This window comes from Chaetodon trifascialis, chromosome 21 (genome assembly GCF_039877785.1).
Source record: "Chaetodon trifascialis isolate fChaTrf1 chromosome 21, fChaTrf1.hap1, whole genome shotgun sequence".
NCBI lineage: Eukaryota > Metazoa > Chordata > Actinopteri > Chaetodontiformes > Chaetodontidae > Chaetodon > Chaetodon trifascialis.
This window is the reverse complement of record NC_092076.1, coordinates 2560349-2586231: the sequence shown is the minus strand read 5'-3', so window position 1 is coordinate 2586231 and position 25883 is coordinate 2560349. Positions and strand designations below refer to the sequence as shown.

Here is a 25883-nt window from a genome sequence, read left to right as displayed (position 1 = left end):
TTTATCTGACAGTTTTAGTCTCTAGTTACCTTTCAGATTACAAATTTACACACACTCCCTGTCCAATAAAAACCACGTATCTCCAGATGTGTTGATGTTGAATGTTTGTGCTAACCTGAAGGATGAAGTTCCTTTATGTCTTGAGAAACCCTCCTCCTTCTTCAGCTAAATAACCTCTTTAAAAAGCCTCTTGGATCAGCTGAAAATGCATCATCACAAAGCTGAAAACAGCCTGTTTCTCTGAGCTCAGCAGACTTTTTGGAGATACGTGGCTCTCACAGGACCGCCATGCTGCAAACATATGATGATCTTATAGAATATGATGCATTGCTGTAGATTAAAGCAGCCAACTGGATATAAAATAACATCTACAGCAGTAAAATGCAGCTGAGAAATAAATGAAGCCAGAGAAACAGTCCAGCATCTGAGTAAATGTACTTAAACGTGCATCCACACAATGACGCTCAGACACAGTTACGCTTCCAAAACACTTTTATTTTCATCTTCTACGCCTCCCAAAATGAGAAGCTCACAAACAACATTTCCTTGGTGAGTTTTAACAAGGCAGTGACACATGTAGCTCACTGTGTGTGTAGCATAAAATGAACATTGCCTTTACCTGCACCAGTCTAAAAAACACTGAGATGGATCAGATCAGACCTCTACATGTAAAAAGATTTGTATGAGCTGGCTCAATTCTCTAAAACACAACAGCATACGACAGCATTAAATATAGCCATTTCCTTCATTCACATTGAGAGAAATAAAAATAAAAAATGACCATGAGCTCAAGGACAGGAAGAAAAATGTTGACCTACCTTATATATTAACCCTTCATTTAATACTCTAACCATAATATAAATGAACGCAGGCCATAATATCTCATGCTTTATTTACATGTCACATTCAGAAATGAGGCTTTGAATGGAAGCAGCACGTTTAGAGGACCGCTCGCCCAAACCGCTGCAGGCATGCGCTGCTGCTCTGATGGAGGTTTTCTACCGCTGCGTGCGACGGGGTGACTTTCACTTGAGCATCACAGAGCCGTCACCAGGGGAACCAGCCATTTCCAGTGCCATGGAGATCCTGCAGCTGCTCTTTGATGGAAGTGAGTGGTGAAAGCACACGGTGGGAGGAGGTGGGGAGGGGAGGGGAGGGGGACCTTGGAGACTTTGTCAAGGTGGAGGCTTCCTTCCACACCACACCCATCCATGCTGAGTGGAGTGAGCACAGCCTGTGCCTGGAATACCCAGCAGTCAGATTAAGTTGCTGGACTCTTGGTAGAATTATTACCTTTCAAAGAAACTGATAAGCTTCATAAAAGTAGAGTTATGCGGTACAGGTGTACCTAATAAAGTGGCCAGTGAGTGTATTTGATTCATGGTCCTATATGTTAAAGAAAAGCTGTGCATTTGAGAAGCTGGAGGAGGCGAACGTTTGACAAAATGACGATGCAAAGATTAATCGATTATCAGAACGGTTGCAGATGAATTTCCTTTTTGATTGACTGAGTGAGATTTGAGATTTATTCGTATGCTTTGGAGACACCGAAGACTACATGTTAATAAAACTGGATAAACTGTGTGCTGAGGATACGATGGAAAGCTCCAGAACAGGTCGACTCTGTGGTGAATTTGTGCTAAATGAAACGTATAAAACGATCGTAACGTCCAACGGAACGTCTTTTTCAGTAACATGAAGCAACACAAGCTGCAGCTGCTGAAGTTTCAACCAGACGATGTTTCAGATTCCAGGATAAAATCTAAGAAGTGCTTTGATTTACGTAATGTACCTGAACATTGCAGAAGCTCACGCTCTGTCCTCTCGGGAGCGTGAGCGACACTCACAGTGAGTCTGGCTGCTCTTTGACAGTTTGGCCACATTATAAACAGCCAGCCAGAGTCAAACACGGCTAATAAATACAGAGCTGTAATGTCACGTTACGTAACTGGTAAAAGATGCAGGATGTCAGCTGTGGCAACAACATCCACGGAAACTTTAAACCGCCAGGCTGACAGTGATATCGACGAGAGGAGCCGAAATACAGATCAATGACGGTGAATTTCATTATCGATTAATCGTTTTGAATCGCTTCTTTTGTCTGATTAACAGCCTAAACCCAAACACATTCTGTTTTACTCTCAGAAAAGACTCAGAAAAGGAGGAAACAGTCTTGATAAAGAAGCTGAACTGGGGGCATTTTTGCTTGAAAATGACTCAATCGATTATAGTTTCGAACTTTCTGTTGAATCGATCAGTCGACTCTCAACTGCGAACAGTGTGATCTGCTTCAGCCTCATCCTTAAATCGCTGGCTAAGAACACGGGAGCTGATGCAGGACGGAAGAAGCGTCGGACGTGAAACCGGCTGCAAAGGAAGCGCGGTCACAGCATGCACATACAGCAAGACGTGTCGACACACACGCAAACACGCTTCACACCCACGGATAACACAAACAGGTGCCGTCTCGTTTAGCCCTGCAGCACCCATCCCCGGCCTCAGGTGAGTGGGCGGCGACATGCATATTCACTGCAGGTGCAGCAGGTGTGATTATGGCTGAAAAACTGAATGCTGCTCCCTGCTGGTTGGACGCTGGCACTGCAGCTGCTCAAGGGGTCATTTTAAAGCCTGAGTAGAAAATGGCTATACATTGATAATGCTGTGAGGTGTATATGGCTACCAAAGTCACACCCAAACACCACTTCTCCTTAACGAGTAGCTTCATAGTCACATTGTCTTCCTTTTTTTTAAACATTCCTCAACTTTTTCATGCATGTCTGACAACGCCATCAACCCTGATCCCTTTAAAATCATGCGATTAGGTCACAGCGAACCATGCGCCGTCTTTGGAATACGTCCCACGCTACCTGAACTCCTCACATGAATTCAGCTTTTTTCACCACCCCGTGGTGAAACCCTGTCACCAACACCCTCTGATCGCTTACTAATCTCTGATAGGTACATAGGCTTTACTATAATACTCATATTGTGCTGAATTATTACCATCATGTAAGAAAAAAACAACACATGATTATCGCGTAGTGCTTTTGGGACTTACAAGAAGAAAATGTCAGCTTCGAGTGCACCTAATGCATCTTCACAATAGCGTGTTGAATATATTGTAAATATACTGTCATGTTTCCTACGATATAAGCTGACGGTGCCTTATATACAACATATCCTGGATGTTTACAAAGAGCATGGATAACATATTTCCTTTTACATTATCAATATCATATTTCATCAGACATTTGACATACATAGGTGGAATAGGTTCAACATCAACAAACGACTGTAAAATACTGTAAAAATATTGAAAAAACATGAACATTCAGGGTCTGCCTGGTGAGTGTTAAAATAGGGTTCATAAATGAGAAGCTATAAGTACAGACAGAGATTACACGTGTTGGCTATGGCACCGGCATGAGGACGAGGACTCGTCGACCCCAGAGAGCACCTCTGCTGCCCTCAATGTAGTAAAAGGCCTAAAAGAAGCTGTGCTGGATGCAAGCATGCGGATCACTGGAGAAAACAACTTTCGGCCAAGAAATAGAGAACAGAAGCACACCACGGGACAGAAGCGAAAGAGAGAGATCGCCTGTTCAAGTAGAGCAAACAAAAAAAAGACCTCTCTGGATGAGATGCAGTTATGTTGCTGCACAGCAGGAGTACTGACGCTGCTGCCCTCAGCGAGTGGAGCAACGAGGAGGCGAGCTGCAGCATCTCATCGTGGCGCGTGCTGCAGCCGCAGTACGAGTACGCACAGGAGCAAAAAGCTGTAATGTCCGGCTCCTGTGTGGAATGTGAACGCACCGCGGCGATGGGGCAAAAGAAGGAGCTGGAATGTGATGGCTCCATAAGACCTGGTGATGCTTTCGGAGTCCGGCTTCAGATCAGAGCGGCGGCGGCAGTTCAACTGAAATCAAATCAGCGCTCGTCTAAAATGAGATGTTTTAAAATGCGCTTGGTCCCAAAACGGAGTGAAAGGTCAAGAAAAAAGGTGGGAGAACGTGGCCGGAGAGGTGCTTTGAAAGAACAAAAGGGGAGAAAGGGGAAGGATGCTGGATGTTCGTCGCTGTCAGGTGCTGCGTTCAGGGTGTAGGCGCCCTCGTCACGCCGCTGCACAATTCAGTCTGCTGCTCGTTCTCAAAGACACCTCGTCTCTGCAGAGCTGTGACCTCCCAGCCGATCCTCCCACCTCCTGCACCAACAACCTCGCTGGTGTTTCCCAGCCCTCCTCTGTTAGACGAGAAGATTGGGGTGCCGGGTAGGGCGTCGTGGTTTGGGGGAGGGCGTGGGGTAGACCCTCACTCCTGCTCCCCCTTCAAGCAGAGCTCCAAACCCTCCTGGATCTCAAATAAAAACCTATGCAGGGAGACGGCCTGCCGCTGGCAGTGCAACGCTGTGCCGCTCCCGGCGCCCCCGCCCCGCCTCACTTCTTGACGGCCTGCCGGTAGCTGTGTCTCTGGCCTTCCGGTCGGAGCTTGCTGCTGCAGCCGCTGGCTTTGCTGCTGTTGCCCCCGTCCCTGGTGCTGCTGGCCACGCTGGCCACGCTGGCCACGCTGGCCTGGCTGCTCTCCTGCAGCGTGGGGCTGGAGTGAGCCCTCTGCAGCCCGTTGTCCTCCAGGAGCTGGGACTCGAACACAGACAGGTCCTCCTCGCCGCTCCGGATTTTGGCTCGCAGCAGCATGACATAAGTCCCGTATCGTGTTTTCTGTAAGAGACAGACAGAAGACATTCAGGATGGGACGACTGAGAGAGCTGCAGTCCTGCAGACTGCCCGTCTCTTTTCAGCCCCGCTCACCTCAAACTCCAGATACTCGTCCCGCTGGCGGTACTCCTCCAGCTCACGCCCTTTGACCTTGCGGTCTGGAGGGTAGGAGCGCAGCTCGGCCAGTTCGGTGGACAGGGTTCTGAATCGAGCCTCGTGGGATCTGATCTGCTCCTCCTGTAAAGCACAGCACCGGCACTGACATCATGAGGGGGTGAAGGAAATAACAAACACCTGCCTGCTTTAATTCTGTCAATGTTTTGCCTGTTTTATCCCACTGCATTACTGACTCACACACCCACCTGTGCACCTGTTCTCTCAGCAGCTAATCAGCTCTCCAACACGCAGCCACCTTCCCTCAGCTCCACACCAGACTGCCTCATGTGCATTCTGCCCTCACATCCAGCCGTCCTGCTGCCTTTATTTCACCACTGACTCCCGACCTGCCTGCTGTGTCCCTTTTGCTTTATTTGTCTTAAACTTCAGGCACAGTTGCTGTGATTTGTGTGAGCCTCCTTTTTGCCTGTTCGGTGTTTCTGTGCTGAGCTGCAGTGCAGAGACGGTAACATAAAGAGGCTCTAAAAGACAATCAGAGTGTTAGCACCGTGCAAACTCTCTAATGGATTTTTGCACAGACTGCATCATTCACACTGGAAAGCCGATCCTTGCAGGGTCAGTATGAGCAGGTTGAACGATTACAGCAAGCAAACCTGTTTCATGCAGCTCTGTGCATCACTGAACCTTTACAAACATATAGTTCTGACAGTCATGTCTCATGTTCTCCTGCACACAAAGCTGAATATTATGCAACAAAGCTGGAATCAAACCTGTTAATGTTCTTGTAATAAGCGGAAAAAGATCCTGATACAACAAACTGAGCACATTTCGTCTCCTGATGGCACTAACACACTCTCTCAACCTTGACTGCTATCCGGCCGTTCAGTGATTAAATCTGCGTCCTGGGCCGAGAACAACACGCATCATAAATACGTTTCCACTTTCATTTCACAGCAAATCGACATGAGAATGAAAAGCCTGCGATCGCAGCCCCGAGCAGCCGCTGGTAATATATTACATTTGTGTTAAGTGGAATGCTGATTCATGAAAATTTAATTCTAATTACTCTGCCATTATGTTATGAAAAATGGCTGCACAGGCCGGATCATTATTTTAGCTTCGGCAGATTTGTTTCGGCTCGCTCTAAGGACTTTCACAGGATCCTGGACTTAAACTCAGACCAGGTTCAGCCCCCCGGAGGACCAACAGTGAGATACCTCAGGCAGCTTTGACATCGTCCCCGGCAGCAGCGGCCGGCTGAACTTCTTCTGGGAGCCAATGGCTGCAGGGAAGGGGGGAGCCGAGAACATGGCGGCCACCGTGTTGATCCGTGTGATCCAAGACTGCATCTGCTCGGCGTTCCTGCGATGGATAATACACACCCACGCAAGCACGCACACACACGGAGACAAACACACAACAGTATTTACACATACAGTAAGTACACCAGCAGCTCTCGTCAGCACATGGCTAGCTTACAGCATCAAAGGGATAATTATCAGAAAACGCAGCCTTGCTGTTGACAAAGACATTGTTTTGGAGCCAATTAATGCGAGAGAGAAAAGGGCCTGTTTTACACTAACAGACCCATTAGGGGCCCATGAGAAATATCAGATTGAATCAGACGGCCTTGCTTAAATCCCCGGGGAGAGACCGAGAGAGAGAACGAGAGACAGACAAAGAGGAGAGAGGCAGAGAGAGGAGAGAGACGCAGAGAGGGGTACAGTATCTGGGACAAATGCAAGCTGCAACTGGAGCACAGAGCCTGTCCTCCTGGGGGCTGAAACATGTGGCCACTCATGTGCCACTTCCTGATAACACACACACACTCGCACACACACCTCCACCTAGCACTTAATGCTCACCATACATCCAGTCCAACATGTGTGTGCAGCGTTGACGCACACCACATGTGCACAGCTGGCACCACATGTTGTTATCTGAGGGTGGATGATGGGCTGTGATTAGCCAGCTGCAGATACACTTCGTGGCCAAAAGTGTTTGGACGCCACATTACGGCCTCATGTGATTGTTGTCGGTCCCAAACCGTGGGCATTAATCTGCTGTTGTAACAGCCTCCTCTGGTGTCAAGCTTCCCTCCAGATGTTCAGCCTGGCTGCAGAGCATTCGTGAGGCTAAACACTGAAGCTGGGTGATAACACCTCCCTCTTAATCTCCATTTTCAGTCAGAGGTGCTGAACGGGGTTGGCGTCGAGCTCTTCCACCCCAGGCTGGTTAAACAAACTTCTTTTTGGACCTGGCTTTGTGTGCAGGAGTCTTTTCACAAGGAACAAACACGAGCTGTCGCCACAAAGCTTACTGTCTAAAAGTGTGTTAACATGCACTTAAGAAAGTGGGTTAAAGTCCGCTTTCTCCAGCAGCCTCGTTTCTTACACTACATGTAAACAAGGTGCATGTAAATCAGGGTAGGGGATTAGAGAAACCTGCTTTCCCCAATTAGAGAATGCTGATTTGTTGGCCATGTACCACACAGAGGTATGTTTCTCTCCTGCAGCCCCACTGCACGACTACTTGTTAATTCAGACCCACTGACACTGAGAGGAAAAGCACTGCTCTGTTACTGATGTGCTGCACATAAACGTGGATAAAGGCAGGGGCGTCCACATACTTTTGACCACATACTGGTTTGCATAGAGACTCTAAGTCAGAAAAAGAAAAAGAAAAGACTTAGAGGATTAAATTTGAGTTTTTTTTATTGCAGATGCTGTGCAGCTTTCCATGCACACATGCTGTGCTGCAGTCTGCTACCACCTCTTCTTTTATTGAAAACCTTTCTTATCATTTTTCGGTTTAATTTTATTAATTTTTGAGCTACACTGTGCTTTATTGTGAAGCCTTGACCCACTGTTCTTACATTTCATTGTTGATTTTTTTACTTACGCTGTTAATCGTTCATTGTTTTAAGTTTTATTCCTCCTCCATCCTTCATGCCGGCCTGTTTATTCATACATTGCTGCTTATCTTATTGCCGTGTTCGCTGTAAAGCACTTTGTAACACTGGCTTTGATAAGTGCTACACGAATAAACTTTATTTTATGATTATTGAGTGTATAATTGTCTGCGTATGACGGGCTCGATGTGGAACATAAAGCAGGACTCACGGCGCCTGGAACAGATACACCCTCCAGTCGGCCGTCCGCAGGTAGAAGACGTTGGGCCTCTTGCTGTAGTCTGAGGCCTTCATGGCCAGAGAGTGGTGGATGGACACGGCGTTCTTCAGGTCCTCCTCAGACAGCTGTTTATCAGGCCTGTATTCTCCCTGCAATGACAGACAGAATTAAGAAATGATGAACACAAAAGGGCCTTAACTCATTTACTACTTACATGTTTTACTGGAGAAGTGGTGAGAGGCTAAAGAGCATTAGCAGGGCTTATTTTCGAGTCTCTGATACGTCACTTTGTTCATGTTCACCCCTCACATGAAAAATGTCAGCATACAACAAAATACATTCAAGGCAGATGAGAATTTGAACACATAATGTGCACAAAAACTTAGAAAATTAGGACTTAATTAACTATATTAAGCATTTTAGTAACTGTTATAATTCCACCTGATCACTAAAAAGCTCAAGAAAACAAAGCTACGGTGTCACGGCAGGCTCAAAAATATAACGCCCGCTCGCTGGAGGTTGTTTTTCTCCCCTTTCAGGAGGAAGTTGGAGCAGCGGAGGTCTGTTCTGCTGGCACAGGTTTCCCCAAACCAAAGCCAAGATCTTTTTAGACATGCAAACAGGAAACGGGCTCCGTTTTTTGGTCGCTGACATTTCGTTTAAGTAAAACATTTTGGGTGACGTGATGCAAAAGAACGCTTTGTTTGATTTCCTCTGTCGGGATAAAGATTCACCTTCTGTCACAAATTTGTTGCTGGCATGAAAGTAAAACAGGATGTTTATGGAGATGCAGTCACAGGTTATTTTAAAGGTTGAATAATGAATATCAAGTAGAAGCTGCTAGCTTCACACACACACACACACACACACACACACACACACACACACACACACACACACACATAAAATACACTCTACGTAATGTGAGTGACTCACTTTTTGCAGATAGAGAATCAGCCCTTTCAGGATGGCGTAGAAGGTTTTCCAGCCTCTCTTCCCTCTTGGTGCTGTGAGGAGGACAAAGCGTCGTCGTTACGCCTGCAGTTACGCACAAAGACGCCATATCGAGCTCTTTGTTTTGTTTTTAGCTGCAGACTTTGGCCGTTGTGCATCTTACTGAGGCCACGCCGTCCCTAAACTTCTTCATGCTTACGGCACAAACTGTCATTAGTGAGAAAAGTATATGAAACTGTTCTTCCACTTGAAGAGAGAAAACAGTAAAATAACACATCATGCAGCTCAGGCTCTACTTTCTATGACACACAGTATAACTGGGGATGTGCGCTGCAGCATGGAGGAAGATCAAAATGTTTCCAGGGGACAATAAAAAGCGAAGAACACGGCTGAGATGCGCCTACTAGCCCACTGACCATCACACAGACCCCCATGTGCACACTGCTCCAGGATCCCTTAACCATAACTCTGACGTTTCTTATTCGACACATCCATTTTATTCAGTTATCTATTATTTATCCGACATCATTCTGCAGGTACCGTGTGTCTCTGCGACTACCGGTTGCTGCTTGACGCTTTCATCGTAAAGGTGAGACTCTATGGAGTGTACAGGCTACAATATAGTATAGAATTAAATATTTATAGAATATAGTTTAGATGATTATTATTATAGACCCAAGAAGAAACTTGCAAAAGGTGCACTTAGACTTCAGCACCACGGACAGCTCCACGGACTCACCGACACACAGCACAGTTTGACAGACTCTGATATTTCATGTTCACGTTGATTCTGACTTAAATAAACCTCGGTCAGATAGAGGATGGACTGGAGCCCCTCCTCAGATCTACATGCTCCTACAGCTGCCACGTGGACCTTGAACTCGAGCGGATGGGAGGCGTACTTCTCTTGCCGTCCGAGTCGGCGTGGACTTTGCGCACCAGGAAGCCGTTCTTGTAGAGCAGCGATCCAGTGGGCTCCGTCCCGTCCGACAGGGGCTTCCCACTGCTGCCCACCCGCTTCATGGACCTGGAGGCGCTGGAGTCACACAGGCTGTCCCCCAGCTCCGAAAACGACTTCCGCAGCTCTTCCTCATCACTATGGAGACAAGAAACAGAAATAAATAAAAAACAAGATGCCGTGGTGATCAACACTTATGTGTCATGTCTCATTAGCAACGCGAATAAACACATCATCATTCATCCTGTCCATTTGCCTCTCACTCTGTTACAGCACAGGACAAGAGGTCCGCAGATTTCACACGCTGACTGGAAACTTTCATTTCATGCGGCACACATGAGTAATGTCGCCGTCCACTGCTGCCGACCTGGCAGAGCTTTTGTTGCACAAGACACTTCCAAAGCGTCGTGCATCGGGGGAAACCTGAGCGAACGCAGCCGTCTTCAAAGCTGTAACCGTGTGTTTTCCTCTCGCTGCTCTCCTCAGAGGAGTCCGCTCTCCTTGATCAGAAAGTACCACAGCTAAAGAGTGACACCATCTATCTTGCTCCAGCTTTGAGGTGAAAAACAGGGGCATCGGTACCCAGGAGGGCCGACTGCTCTCAGAAATGCAGACGCATCACTGTTGCTCTTCCTCCTCTTGATGCTCACAAGAAGCCTCAAAGAGGTGAGAAACACTTTGGCTCCTTGCAGCAAAAAATGAGGCTTCAGGCGTACAGTGACGGAGACGACGCTCCATCATCAGGTAGAAGCTTTGAATGGAGCTCAGGGCGCCTTACAGCACAGCAGACACTCTGAGTTTAAACAGCATGGACGAGTTCTTCAGATGCTCAGAAAGAGCGGAAATAGACAAACAGCCGCTGAGAGACACCGAAAACTTACATCTCAGCACCACTTATGAGTGTCGACTGTAACAACCACGGCAACAACGAGTATGTCCCGGCCATGTGCATCACTGTTTCGGTTGTTTTCTCACGTTGTGGTGTTTTTTCTAAATGCTGCGCACGTGTTGTCAGATCGCTGAAGACGTTCTCTTCATCTGCTCCTATTTTGTCTGTTTGCATGTGTTTTCTTAAGCTGCAGAGCCATTGAAAGCACCACGACGAAGAGATTCACCTCATCCTCTCATTTTTTCTGCTGCTCTCTTTCGTCTGATTGTTTTTCTGTTCGCCTTCAGTAAAGAACTTTGAAATTGTTGGTTTCATGAGGCGCTACCTGAATAAACATATTGTTTTTATTTATTTTCTGACAAAAACTGACCTGAAAACAGCTCAAAGTCGATATATTTAATGTTTGAGCTCATCAGCTTCGTTGGTTTTTGTAAATACCTGATTGTGAATCTGATGCGGCGACACGTTTCTCAGACTGGGAAAAATGTGGAACGCTCCAAAAACACCTGTTTGGATCGTTCCACAGGTAAACAGGCTCATTGGTGACAGGTGAGAGGATCATGATTGGGTATGAAAGGCTCAGTCGCTCATAGAGGATGGAGTGAGGTTCACCACTTTGTGAACCCATGACTGGATGAAGGAGATGAGCACATGGACTCACTTCAGAAAACTGCTGTCAGTGAACGCAGCTCGTTCATAAATGATTGCTTCCAATCAAAAATTGGTCCAAAGAAAGTTGAGTTTGCAGCAAAGCCAGCTCACCTGCAGTCTGAATGTGGAGCCCGACACGTCTCAGGATACACGCTGTAATTCAGCGGACTCCATTCTTTACTGAGCGGCGGTGCTGGTGGAGCTTTTGCGCAGGCGGCACGCTGCTCATTAGAAACAGGCCTCGAGGAGCCATCTTTGTAAATGAGGATTGTGATGAGCTGCGGAGGCCTGACTGTGTTTCACTGCAGCTGTAACTTCCCTTCAATTTTGTTTTTATTGCATATTCTTGTCCACTAACTACTTTTTCTATTCTAACGTTTATTTTATTTCTTTTAAACGCTGTATCTTTATTATTTGTGTATCATCAGCGCTACCTTTCATCTGTTTTTTCAGTATTATTATAGAAGTATATGTTACAGTACATTATAAATAAAGTGCATGAGAGAGAATATGTATTTGTTCTGTATTTGAATGACAGACAATACGTACTTTAGACATCGCTGCCGCAGTGCTAATCCCATTCTCTTGTAAATAATCCCTTACAATGCTCTGTATGAATTCTTCAGTGCTTTTAAAGGGATTTGTCACATTAGGAGATGATAGATGCTTTAGGCTACAGCGCCGAGCGTCTCTGCATCTGCCTGGTGAGGTAACGCGGCAATTCCACTTGTTACCTCACCAGGCGGCACCCATGCAAAAGTTCAGCCCGAAAATAGAATAATGGCTGGATGCCGAACCCCCCCGAGACCGCGCTATGAGTAACCAACAGTACATAACAGCAGTTAACCCCGTGCAGGAGCCAGAGAGAGAAAGGGAGGCAGAGACGGAGCCAATGAGCATGTAGCCTGTTGCCTGGTAACTGCTGGCCTGCCTGAAACCCATTCTACACAGAGACAAAGTGGAGAGGAGCTGGAGAGTGGGGGGATGGATGGAGGAGAGAGATGAGGAGTGAGGAGACAGAGACAGAGGGAGGGAGAGGGAGGGCAGAAGAAAAAAAGACGAAGATGATCCTCAGATGGCAGAACATTATCCACATTAATATGAGTGGAGGGGAGGAGGAAGAGGAGAGGGAGAGGGGAAGAGAGGGAAAAAAAAGTGAAAAGAGAAGGAAAGAAAGATAAAAGAAATAGAAATTAAAAAAACAAATTAAAGGAGAAAGAAAAGAAAGGAAGAAAGGGAAAGATACAGGCAAGAAAAAGGAAACAAAGGGAAAAGAAAGATAAAAGAAGGAAAAATACTATAAAGAAAGGAAAAGAGAGGAGAGGAAAAGAAAAGAAACAAAAGAGAGGAAACAAAAAGAATTGAGAGAAAGAAAAGGTGAAGAAAAGAACAGAAAGGAGGACAAAAGAAAAGAAAGGAAGAGAAAGACGAGAAAGAGCGGAAGTCAGAAAAGGAAACACAGGAAATGCTGTTGATGCAACACGAGGGAAACAGAACTGAAGAGGCTGACCAGCTGAAAGAAATGCATGCTGGGTTCTTTGTGCCGATGCTTCTGCATCAGCAGCCAATGGAAACAGATCTACTGTGTCTCACCTGTGACTCTGAGTCATTGTACCAAACAGCAACAACACTCGAAACACGGCCGAGTGAAAGAGGACATGAATTCATCCGTACACGTCCACTCTGATACACGGCAAAGCGCTTCCTCATTCACTCACATTTCACCTGTGAGGGTGTGATTGGTGCGTTCATCGATGATACGTAGAGACTTTATGAGCCCGTCTGGTGTGCTGATAGCATACCAGATTTATGGTATTTCAATACTTTAGAGACATAAACTTATTTTCTAATCATAAGCAGCCACACAAGAGCTGCACTTTTACCTAAAATGGACCAAAATTTGAATGGAATCTGGTTGAGGAATCTGACATGGATTCAATGCAGTCCTTTGTGCTGTGAGTACTCGGTGTAACAGACAAAGAAAACGTAGTTTTGGATACGCCGCCCTGCTGCTTAATGTCACATGATGCTTACACAGCGCACGCTCTGCTCTCCGGCTGTAGGTGAGAGGTGGCGGCAGCAGACAATAGTAAGACGGGATGATTAGAGCCATAGAGGGAGGAGGAGGGAAGGGATTAGCGGAATAAAAGCAATCATAGAGCAGATGTGTCTCGTCTGTCCCTCTCGCTCGTGTTGCTGCACGGCGTGCTGCGTTCACTGCTCATCGTATCCTGTGCTGAAATGATTTTTCTGCCGCTTTCGCCCTCTTTTTTCCTGCATCTCCGACTTGTTGCGTCTCTGTTTCGCTGCACAATGCCCACCACCGCCTCTCCCTCAGCTCTCCACCCCCGCTCCTGACTGAGGAAGCATGTGTGTACTGTATATGTCTGTGTTGTGTGTGTGTGTGCGTGTGTGAGTGAAGAACATGTGGGTGCATCCAACTGCACCGTCGAGAGTGGCCATGTGCGTGTCTTTTCTCTGCGGGGGTGTGAAACAACATCCATCGCTGTGTTTTGTGTTTCTCATTGCAAAAATGCTGTATTTGTACTGCGTGCCCACACACACACACACACACACACACACACACACACACACGCACACACACATGCACACACACCTGTAATGAGATGCACATGCCAGATTTCACATATACAATCTGTATTCATATAATCACAGCAAGCAGTTTGTTTTAGTGCCTGAAAATCACACCTCTATCGCAGGCCTTTGACTATACTGTGTGGAGGTGGAGTGTTTTTCTTCTAAAGCCTCAATCTGGGAGTAAATTAGTAAATCAATGCATCTATATATAGAAGAGAATAGAATACACACGTTATAATGCTGCGGTACAATTTTCACTTTGCAAATTGTTGCACGAGGACAAACAAAAGCAGCCTTCACAGCTCCAGAATCAGCAGCGAGCTGAAGCGTCTCAGGGTGTCAGTCCTCGTGTTGTGATCTCCGTCAATGAGTGCGCAAGTGAAGAAATGTCCTCTGTGTGATGAAGCATGCATCAGTTAAGTGAGTAGGGTGTGAAGATGGTGGCAAAAGTGACACTGCGCTCCGCTCCCGAACAGGGTTTTCAAAGCAGAACTCCACCGCAGACAGAATTTACTCTATTTCAATGATCTCGGCCAGCTGAAATATTAAAAATGAACAACTCTCTGCAGCCAAAACACAAGAAGACAATGACAAGCCCAGACTGCTGCGGGCTGAATCTCTTAATCTGTAATGCTTTGGGTTTGGAGGTGGATTCTCTCTTTGCTCGATGGTGTTTACGTTGCTAAAAGCGACATCTCTTCTCTCCCCGCGAGGCCTCTCCTGCGGTGGCAGTGTTTAAATAGCTGTCTATATGTCATTGGAGATGTTTGAACTGGATTGCCTGGCTCTCTGTGGATCTCCTCCTCGATCTGCTCCTCTGACCACTTTTATTCGGCTGCTTCGGGAGCTGCTGCAGCTATTTTTGGAGAGGTAGTGGGAGGCTGTGGTCACACCTTTGTACAGGATGCAGGTAAAGAGCCATTTAAATGGAGTTGTCTCTCTCTCTCTCTCTCTCTCTCTCTCTCTCTCTCTCTCTCTCTCTCTCTCTCTCTCTCTCTCTCTTAGTCATTGTCTCTTTTTTCTTGCTTTTCGTGTTCACACATACATGTGCACATACATGCAGACGCATTTCCTGTGTGCATTTGTACGTACAGTATATCCATCTGTTAGTGTGTGTGTGTGTGCTGAGAGAGCACAGGGAGGAAAGAGCGATGCGGTAGCTATGGAGTCGTATCCATGGTGCCGTAACTATGGCAACAAAGCTTGGAAAGCTAGTGACTTAATTGGCATCTCTGAGGCGCTCCGGAGCTGTGATCCAGAATAGCAACCCTTGACACACTAATGTTTCCTTCACATGCCAGACAACACTCACGTCATTAATGTGGACGCTAAGAAGTTAATCAATACCTCTCATTGCTCCCTGTCCTTCAGAACAATGTGTGTGTGTGTGTGTGTGTGCGTGCGTGTGTGTGGAGCATTTGAGGAGCGAGTTTGAGGTGAATAACATCAACATGAAGTCTGTGTGAAAGGACTCACAGTGTCCACTGCAGCTTCTGGTTCTTGATTGAGTTGTAGAGAGCCTGCGGAGGAAACGAGAAAATCACATTTTCAGACAAATATGACAAATATCAGCAATGTTCAGCTGCGCTCCACTGATGAAATATCACAGGGCGAGGGGGGGTTTATGGTGGGTTTCTGTTAAAGCTGCACGGTAAGCAAGCTAAGTTGTAAATAAAATGTACTCAGAGAAATGTCATCCACGCTCACGCGGCTCAAGCTGCCCTTTGCCCGAGCTTGACTCATTTCCTTTGTCAAACAACCCATCAATCATCCAGCCACCTCAGCATCAGTTACAAAGCCATTATCTGCCGAGCGCCCGGCCTGTCGAGCAAATCAATCGACCAATAAATAATTCAGACTTTGACGCAAACGCATCGATCCGCACAAAGCAAAATTAAGTTACAGCTTCGGAACAAGAGCACAAAAATACGACCGAAACGGAAACATGACAAAGACACAGCTGAGTCGGCCTGACGCGTTTGTTTAAACGCTGTCATGCTGAGTCGATTAGTTGATTATTGACTCATCAATCAATAGAATATTCTGATAATCAAACAGCGTCTGGCTGGTTCCAGTTTCTAAACAGGAAGGATTTGCTGCTTTCCTGTTTTTATTATTTAAAATTACAAAAAAATGAATGGGCTTTGGTTTAAGGACTTGAGGCCTACAGGAAACATTTTTCAATATTCAATTTTATAGTTAAATGATTAGTTAAATGAATCCTTGATAATCAATAAATAATTGAAACATTGATTAATGCAAACGATCATTAGCTGCACCAAGAAGCAGTGTCGGATGATTTTTACCACATTTTAAACTCAAAAACAAGTTACATTCATAACTAGACTGAAGTAATAGTACAATTATCTAAAAGTAACTAACACTAAATTTAAGTAACAAAGTAAAAGTACTCATTATGCAAAATGTCTCCTTTTACAGTGGGAAATTGTTGAGCTAACTTTAGCTACCTTATGCACTGTAAAAAGTGAAGTTTAACTGATACCGTGCCGTAAAAAGCATAATATTTGTGAATCAAGTGTGGTGGAGTAGAAATATAAAGTAACAGAAAATGGAAATACTAAAGTTATGTACAAATACTTCAAATTAAAGCTGACTTACTATCCACCGCTGTCAAGAAGCAGGTGACACATCCTGATACAGGACCATGGTGGTTGACATGTATATCTTGAATTGTCTATAATATGTTAGCATGTAGCATTGAGTCATGCAGCATCAGCAGCACGTTAGCTGCACACATCTCTGACAATGAACTGGATGTATGCTTATGCTAACTTTATCTGGGTTATGTTTATGCTTCTTCACCTTCAGCTCCATTTCAACGCGCCTGTGATTGGACTCCCCTCTTTGTACCAGTTTTTAATCTCTTTTTTGGGTCATCTCTGTGGAAAAACACTCTTTTGCTTCCATTATCATCACAATCAACACAAAAACGACAGCGTGACACAGCAGGGAGAGAGTCTGAAGCGTCTCTGCTCTGAGAGGCTGCAGCACGTTTGTGAAGACCTGCAGACCTTCTTGTTTTAACGAGAAGCTGAATGTGATACAGCGAGTGGACGACATGAGGCCGTCACGCTGTCCTGTTTAAGACACGTACGGAGGCAGCTGATAGGCAGCTGTGAGGTGACGGAGAGGACACTTCCAGGCTCGTCATCGCTACCTCGTTCACCTCTCGTCTTCTAACCACCACACTTAAAATCGCCCTGTGAGAGGAGAAACCTCACACTCAGCTAAAATCGATCATTTTCCATCACATTCGTGCGATTAAAGACCTGCTGCTGATGCTCTTCACCTGAATTCTGCTTCACGACATGTTCTGAATGTCGTTTTGCTGCATTGTGACTTTCAGCCAAAGGAAATTGCATTTATAATGTGGTTTGATTCAGCGTGTCTAATCAGGTTCATTTCCAGAGTTTTCTATGAGAGAGCGCCTAATCAGAAATACTTCCAGAGAGTCATGAATTTTAATGACCATCCATACAGATTTAGTTCTGGTTTCCATACACTCCAATGTGAAATCTTAGCAGTCAAACTATGTTTCAAACTAAATGCGCTCATGCATTTTAATTCAGAAACACAGCTGAGCTTCTCGGGACATCAGAGACGGCCAATTTCAAAGCGGAGGACAAGAAACTGCTTCTGTAGCACAAATCTGAGCATTATCAAATATTAACAGCGACTTTGTAAGCTGTAAAAGTTTACTGATCTGCCACAACAGCAACATATTCTGTCGACAGAAGTTCATTATGTATACATGAAGAAAGCTGCTTGATTTTCAAAAGAAACTCCGACTAGAAGGAATTTACCCTGCAACCACAGTGACAACAGAGGGAGTGTAAATATGATCATTTATACATGACATGCACAGTAACAGTAATACAGCTGCAGCTAATCATAGGTCAATTTGCAGAATTCTTTCCCAGTTTTTCGTTTGGTTAATCAAATGTTCAAAATTAGGAAAAAATGCTCAAAGGTGACGTTATCTAATTGTTTGTTTTGTCCGACGAAGAGTCCCAAACCCCAACGATACTCAGTTTACTGTCATATAAAACAAACAGAGCAGATTTTAGAGCCAAAACTGATGTTTTTAACATCCACACACATCCACATAAATACTTAACTTTCTGTTGTAATGGTGGTATTTTTGAATTTTTTCATATAAGTTTTCATATATTTCTACATTTTGCTTGAGCCAACATGGAGCAGATTTAGTCAAATCGTGTTAAAGCTGAGTTTATCTGCTGAGTCGGTGCTGAATAATATTTTTCCACCCCAAAAAAACAAAAAAATCACCCCTTCCTGTAAATCCTAAGGGAACGCACAGTATTAACAGCAGTGGGACGCTGTTAGTTTAAAGCCAGGAGACTGAAGACGCAGGTAAATACATGAAAAAGGCAGGTGGAGGTGGAGTATATCAGTCCGCCTCATTCAGTCTGGAGGCTCATTGAGACTGGGATGGATGTTTGTCACCTTCACCTACTTGCTTCATCAACGTCACCAAGTGCCAGCTAACGAGAGCCATTAGCTTTGAGTGGTGTCTTTACACGACGTGCAGCACTGAGCTGTGGTGTACGGCCAATCAGAGCTGGCTGCTCTGCGCTCCTCACGTGAAGCTCAGATGGTTAATCAAACTATAACACAACGGCAGCGTCAGGATTCGGAATAATCCTCAATGAAAACCTCCCCAGACCACACGACAGGCTTTGAACGACGAGCTGCTGTTACGTGGGGTAAGATCGCATTTGTTATGACATGTGTCACGCTGGCATGAAATAAAGTCGTAAAAAATGATTCATCTCTGGGGATTAGTTTTGAGGATGCGCATCAACTGACAAGCACTCTAGAGATGAGAAGTGACGCGTCTCAGTGACGTGGGAAAGTAACAGGAACACTTTTCAGTACCTTCCTCCTCTTCCTGGCCTGTGGGTGATTCTGGCCGTCCTGAGCCTTCCCCAGCAGGTCTGGAAACACCAGCGGCTTGAGGGAACGTGAGCGTGGGGTTCTGGGATAGCGGAACGGGTCCATCATCCGGAAGTCCCTTCCATAGCGCACGGTGCAAAGGGAGCGTGAGCGTAGGCGCCCCGCCGAGTGCAGGCTGTTAACACCAATCATGGCCGGAGACGGTGGTGCATGGATCACACAGTCCAAAAAATGCTGCACAGTCAAAACCCGCCCAGTCGCCTCAGTCTTTATTTTTAAGTCCTGCAGAAATCACACTGGAAAGAAGTTGATCCACAGAGGCAAAAGAAGTGCGAAATGAGGTTCGTCTGAGGCGGACGTGCCAGCAGACAGCTGGAAGTGAATTCAGCTGTTAGAGAAAGCAGCCGGTGATGAGCGGAGACCGCAGAGGGAGGCAACACATCATCAGGCTGCTGTCAAGGCGGGCAGCGGCACCGGCGGACCGCGCTGTCAGCAGGCATCAAACCACAACAGTCTCGTCCCTGAGTGTCTTGATCAACGCCCACCAGGCAACGCCGGGATACCCACCTGACGCTGAATTATTGATAAGGCAGCCATGTATTATGGATGCACAGAAACGACTCCTGCGCCGCCGCGAGAAGGCGAGACTTGTGGTGCAGGTGAGAATCAGTCACAGCGGTGCAGCAGATCCAGCCCTCCAGTGTGAGCTCACGCTGGTCTACCAAGTTTACTAAACTGCAGTTCAAGGCATTAAATCTGTGATTTCTCCATGTGGACAAGCGAGCAAACGCACTCACTCAACAGGACGCAAGCCTCTGCCAAGTTACCAACAAGGTGACACCTGTCCAGCTGCCACCTTTTAGTCAAAGCCAATGGCAGCACGCTCCAGAGATGAATCTGTTAATGTGCACTCACAGGTACACACACACACACACTCACACAGAGCCCCACGCTGACACTCTCACAGATGGTATGAAACACGGGCAGAGGTGTGAACGGACAGCCAGCATGAAGCAGATGGGTGCAAAATGTGGAAATGAGGAGGTAAAAAGCACACAGACATACAATAAGCTCTTCATGCACACAAACACACAGTCAGACACACGATCGGAGGGGCGGGAGGGGGGGACGGCCGCCCTCGGACTTCAGAGCAGGGATTCCAAAGAGCGCCCTCGATTTCGTCACAAGCCCACGGATACGACACAAACAAAATAAATTAAAGAAGAGAAGACGGTGCAGGAGGGAGGCTGAGATTTGGACAAAGACTGAGCGTTCCTGTTGCTCCCACAGTAAAATGGTTACCATCAGTTGTACAGTCACACGGCTGATTGTCAGATTTACTCTCTCACTTCTTCCCCCTGCTCTCCGTCCATGTGTGGAGGTCCGCTGTCACTGTTTACTCCTTCACCTCCATCTGTGATCCACTTCTCACTCAGTATTTTCTCTCTTCAGCCTCTTCCCATTGCACATTCGGCGGTTGTGGGTGTTTGAGGGGAAAAACGCTGCTCTCCTGATGTCTTTTATACCTTCCTCGTTTTCCTCTCTTAGATCTCCGGTTTCTCACTCCGTTGCAACCTTCTCACCGGCGCTCCTCGTTCTCCTCTTCTCCCGGCTGCTGCTGATGCGGAGGAGGAGGAGAAGGGAGAAGGAGAGCTGGCTGCCTGGATCGCGGAGCGAAAAGAAGCTGATAGGGACGGTACGCTCCCTCTCACTCTCTGCCTCCTTCTCCCTTCGCTTCGTCAATGCGTACCTCCCTCCCTCCCTCCCTCCCTCCCTCCCTCCCTGCCTCCCGCCTCCTCTCAGTCATCTCCAGCAAATCACAGCTCCCAAATGCCTCCTCTGTGCACACACACATTCACACATGCAGACCAGATTACACACAACATGCACGCTTTCTAAAAAATATACTTGCAATGGTAATTAGCATTCAGTGGCGGAGGAGAGACGGGAGAGACACAAAGACTTGGCAGCACAAGGACAAAGTGTGTGTACTCTGCGACTCAATTAAAGGAATAGTTGAATATTTTGGGAGGAGAGGATATTAGCTTCCTTTGTGGGAGGGAGAGGAGAATATTAATGTCAGGTCTATGTGAGCTGGAGTGAGAGCGTGGTTAGCCTAGCTTAGCATAAAGAGTGGAAGTAAAATTTAAAAATACACCCTGTGCATTTGTAACATGTTGTTTAACCATCACACCAGCAGAAATATAAAAATATGTGGTTATAGAGGGATTTAGATGCTTGAAGGCTGCACGGTTTGGTAACAAAAACTGGTGCTAATCTCATCTGGCAACCTGTTAATTATTGAGTTTTAGAGTCATTAGAAGATACAGATCTGAACTCTGGACACTTCTACGTCCAGTCTTTATGCTAAGCTAGGCTAAACATGTCCTGACTTTATTCCTTTGGGCCACCGGGGGGCAGCAGAAGCAGACATCATCACCTTTTAACAGGATGTGGTGACCTTGTTAGCACATAGCTGCGTATTTACACATCCACCAGATGCAGAGCTGCATCAGAATTTATTTAGAGTCTCCAGATGGATGTTAGTTTAATATTCACTCTGCCTCGGTCTCCACCTCCTCCTGACAAAATATATGTGTCTCTTTGGCGGCTAAATGCTCTTCTATGTTCACCAGCTAGTTGCTAACTTTGTCTGTTATTTGATGGTGTCAGACAACAAAAACATCACTAACAAGACTGAATCAAACACTAAAGAGCAGAAAGATGCTAACGCTGCTGAGTTGGGTGATATTGTCATGTATCTCCTGAGAAAATAAAGGCTGGCAGCCTTTCTACCTGCTTTCATGTCTCCATTAAAGATTAAATGAATGAATGAACTTGTGCTTTTCCTCCTCTTGTTTTCTTCTACCGGAAATTTGGAAACAACTGCAATGGATCCTGTGTTTTTGGTCGTTACTGAGCTCTGAGGAAAACAGAAAATGGTCAACAGTAACACGACATGGAAACACTATGAGGGACTGAGAAGCTGCCTGAAAAAGGTTCATGTACAGATATGAGCTCTATGTTGTTTTCTAATCACCTCATGCTTGTAAGGATGAAGGCAAATAGGTGTAAAATTTCAAAAATGTTGAACTATTCCTTTAAATGTTCCACAAACAAACATAATCATTCAACCATCTTTGTACTTTTCCTGTTAGTCTGCTCAAATGCCTCCGGTGATTAGTGTGTTTGTGATTTAATGCGTTCTAAAAAGCAATATGCCAACACAAAGTACTTCAGCACAGCACACAGATTTATGGCGTCTCTAAGTGATTAAATGAATATTTCCTTTGCACTCAGCGAAGCTGTTTCCACCCAAAATCAGATTTTAAAAAACACCAAATATAATAATTGCAGTAAAATTAAGAAAGATCGCTCTGAGGGTATTAAAACTGACTTGGAGCCAAGTCTTAAAAATCCTCTTTGTGGTTAGAAAAACAACAAAAAAACAACCATAACGAGGCCAAGAGAAAGCAGGAGAGAAAAATGAGCGTCCGACAGAAAAGCTTTCCTATAAGACAAATGAGTGAGGTGTTTCCTCGAGAGACGCTGGTCAAACAGGATTATTGACACGGGAGTGAGAAACAGGGACAGAGTGAGAACAAACGTGGAGCTGCAGGAGTGTGACCGGAGATTTAATGAGCGTGGACGTCACGGACGATGGCCGATGCCGGTGCTGAGGCCAATTTGTCTGTCCCACAAGCTAACAGCTAAGCTAGCTGTCTGAGAGTTGAAATCCAAGCTAACTTTTCCTGGAGGGTAATTTTTTTTCATGACCTGTTCAACTTCTGTGAACCAAAAAGTTGCGGCGCTGACCAACAGCAAACCGTTTGAGGGGACGGAGAGATAGGGGTGTAAGCTCTCCACAAAAGAGGAATGGTCTGCACACAGTTATGAGAGCAGTCGATGGTTCAAATTCATCTAGTGAATATATTTATTTGGTCAGTTAGCAACCGAGCTAATGAGCTAACAAGCTAATGAGTAAATTTGAAGGGTTTTATGAATATCGGGGGGACAAACAGCAGCAGAGAGAAAAGTGAAAAGCTGCAGGAGGTATCGTGACTGACTAGCGCTAGCTTGTCAGCTAGCGTGTTAGCAGTTAGCAGGTCACTAGCTTGCCCTGCGAGTACAATCACTAAGTCACAAACATTTTAGAGCCAAATATTTAGCAAAGACATGCAGATTACTTTCTCTGAAGTGATGAGAGAATTATTCAGACCCTTTATTTAAGTAAAAGTACTAATACCACACTGAAAATACTCCACCACAAGTTAAAGTCTCGCATTCAACTCCTCATTATCATCATGTTTGCAGTGCGGCTGTCCTGTGAAAACCCTGTATCTCCAAAAGATTTGAAGAGCTCAGATAAACAAGCTGTTTTCAAAGAGTTTATTTAGCTGAAGAAGGAGGAGGAACACTTCATCTTTTAGGTTATCAGAAATATTCAAAATCAGCACATTTGGAGATGCATGGAAAAAACAGCGGATGAAAAAAGAAATCAGACTGTTTCATGCTCCACTTTTTCTCTTCCCTTTTATTTTTGGGTGTTTTAAATACTTAATGTCCCTGAACTGTACCTGTGTACTTCCGCATGTCTAATTTTTAACCTTGTGCTCCTGCTGTCTTATGTTCTCAGCTAAATTTAAAATGTCACAACAAAAATTTAATGTGACTGAAAAAAGGAAAGCAACAGCCTCATGACAAGTGTCATCATCCACCATCGGGGAGGACATGTTGGCGAGCTGACATGTGAGTGGTTTTCCCTCCCAGTGACTCGATCAGGAGGGAAAAGAAAGGAACATCGGCGAGCTGGGGGGGGGCTAACCTTTGACTGCAACACCCAAGTCACCTGCATGAAGACGACAGGAGCCAAAAGCTTTGCTGTTAGCCTTCTGTCTGTCTTCGTTGCCCTCTGATGATTATCCTTCCTCCTTTCACTCTGTGGGCAGCAGCAGCAGCTTGTGGTTTTAAACCTGAATCCCCAAGAAAACCATCAAAACCAGCAAAGCACTTAACCTGGAACGACTCAAATGAAGCTGGGTCGCTGCAGCCAAGCTGGGAAACACCTGCTCAACAAAAGCACACCAAGACGACGGTAAAAAGCAAAATAAATGAGGTTTTGCTACCTGACGCCCTCCACCAAGCCCTTTGAAAAGCTCTTCTTACTTCTGATCTCATGTAAAGAAATACTTGCTAATAGTTGAAAATGCATTGCTGTGCCCTTGAAAAAAGCGCGTTGGTGCATCTCTCATTATTCAATATACCTATTCAATATACCTTTATTAGTCCCACAAGGGGAAATTCCAATTGTTAATATGTTCTTGAATGCATCACACTTGTCAGCAGGTTAAATTCATTGTTGGTTTTGGTTTCTGTGAAATAAAGGTTGACCTGCAGCGCAGACAGATATAAGAGTGACAAAAAAGTGGACAATTCATTATTTTTTCATGCAGTTTAATGTGATTCTCCATGAATAAAGCAATGTTACTCTCCTAAACCTGCAGTGTGCTATATGAGGAAGAGGAGTGCTGAAGCAGCCCCTCTAGGAGCGATGACACAGTACAGTTTGAGCATCACGTGTGTTATCTTAACGCCGGTGATATTTTCTCCCTGGATATGTGTGTTAATGCTACCATCAGTCTTTCGATTTCTCTCCTCCTCAGACTTGACCTGCTTGTCTTTGCCCAGGCTGGCGAGGCCGCCGAGCGCTGGCGCTAACGCTCCTGTGCAGATTTCAGACGCATCCGTAGCTTGGCCGGGCCGACAGCAGCGACACATGCAAGAATGATTTCTTCTCCCTCATGTGCAAAAACAAATAAGCCATCCGTCTTTTCCCTCGCCATCGATGCCACCGCGCAATCGATAACATCAGTGCACCTAATTACTGTTTGAAGAGTGCGGTTCGGCGTCTGATTGAGCTGTACAACATTTTCATTTCAGCAGAATTTGTTCTCTTTTCTAATGCGGGCTGGTAACCTACTTCAGTGCATCATTAGCTCCTATTTCAAGCTTTAAGGCATGAGCAGCGCTGAAGAGAGAGAGCGAGCGTGAGTGAGTGCAAACCTATGTATGTCTGAGCCCCACCATAAAGGAGGAAAGTTTCCTCCAAAGCACCAGCTTGGGCCGGCAGCCAGAGCTTCAAATCCTGCAGGGAGCCGTGGTAGCTACACAGCAGCTATGTTTTCCATGCGAGCTGCTATAGAAGGGCGAAGGGATGTGAAGTGCTTCTGAAGGCTCACTGTGGCATTGGGACCACAAGCCTTTAATCATTTCTTTTTGCGGTAATTGCCCAAACAGTATCATTACGGACACATTTAGTCTGAATACGGCAGTGCAGTGAAAACAGCAGCTGATATAATCGACCAAGTCTTTGAGAGAAATCAGTAAGCAAGTAAATAAATAAACAAGTAGATTGATTACAAAAGTGGATAAACGACAGCGTGTAACAAAATTCTTTCCGTTTTGTGGAGATGTTACGAGGAAAACCTTTTTTTCCGTTATGTCTTTACAATCTTGAAGTCAAATTCTTGGGAAATACACATATTTGCTCTCTAATGGAGCGTAACATGAGAGGAACTATGCAGGACAGGAAATCACAGGTATGTGATTGAGAGTGAAGGTTTGGCCTCTGTGCTGACGAGCAGCATGTCAGCCTGTCACATCTCGATCTCTGATTGATCGTCTGGTGCGGGTAACAGGAGGCAGGAGTACATTAAGACAGCTTATCGCCTCATTATGAGTCCCAGAACGACAACACACTGATTGAGACAAACAAGCATCAGTACCCGAATGGACGTGTGCTGCGGCGCTGCGTGTATGCTCTGTGCAGCCTCCCTCCATCCTGTTACCAGTGCTAACACGAACTAGTACTGATATGCACATCGATCAGCTCAGTTTAATTATACATATATATAATTTTCATACGTTTCAACGTTC

The 25883-nt window shown here is 45.5% G+C and overlaps 1 protein-coding gene across 2 annotated transcripts in view; it reads right to left on the bottom strand.

Annotated features, from left to right (window-relative positions):
• Nucleotides 1-474: 474 nt before the first annotated feature.
• The window catches only part of LOC139349625 (PH and SEC7 domain-containing protein 1), a 45463-nt gene continuing 20054 nt past the window's right edge, over nucleotides 475-25883 (bottom strand). Inside the window, exons 1-8 of one of the 2 annotated variants that reach the window (XM_070990558.1) lie at nucleotides 18930-20688; nucleotides 15486-15529; nucleotides 9816-10009; nucleotides 8896-8966; nucleotides 7951-8108; nucleotides 6046-6190; nucleotides 4805-4948; nucleotides 475-4714 (exon numbers count right to left, since the gene is read on the bottom strand). In XM_070990558.1, coding sequence (XP_070846659.1) covers nucleotides 4433-4714; nucleotides 4805-4948; nucleotides 6046-6190; nucleotides 7951-8108; nucleotides 8896-8966; nucleotides 9816-10009; nucleotides 15486-15529; nucleotides 18930-19139 — 1248 coding nt within the window. In that variant the 5' untranslated portion in view covers nucleotides 19140-20688 and the 3' untranslated portion in view covers nucleotides 475-4432. Of the gene's footprint in view, nucleotides 4715-4804; nucleotides 4949-6045; nucleotides 6191-7950; nucleotides 8109-8895; nucleotides 8967-9815; nucleotides 10010-15485; nucleotides 15530-18929; nucleotides 20689-25883 lie in introns of those variants that run through there. The other variant, XM_070990557.1, reaches the window with a different exon arrangement.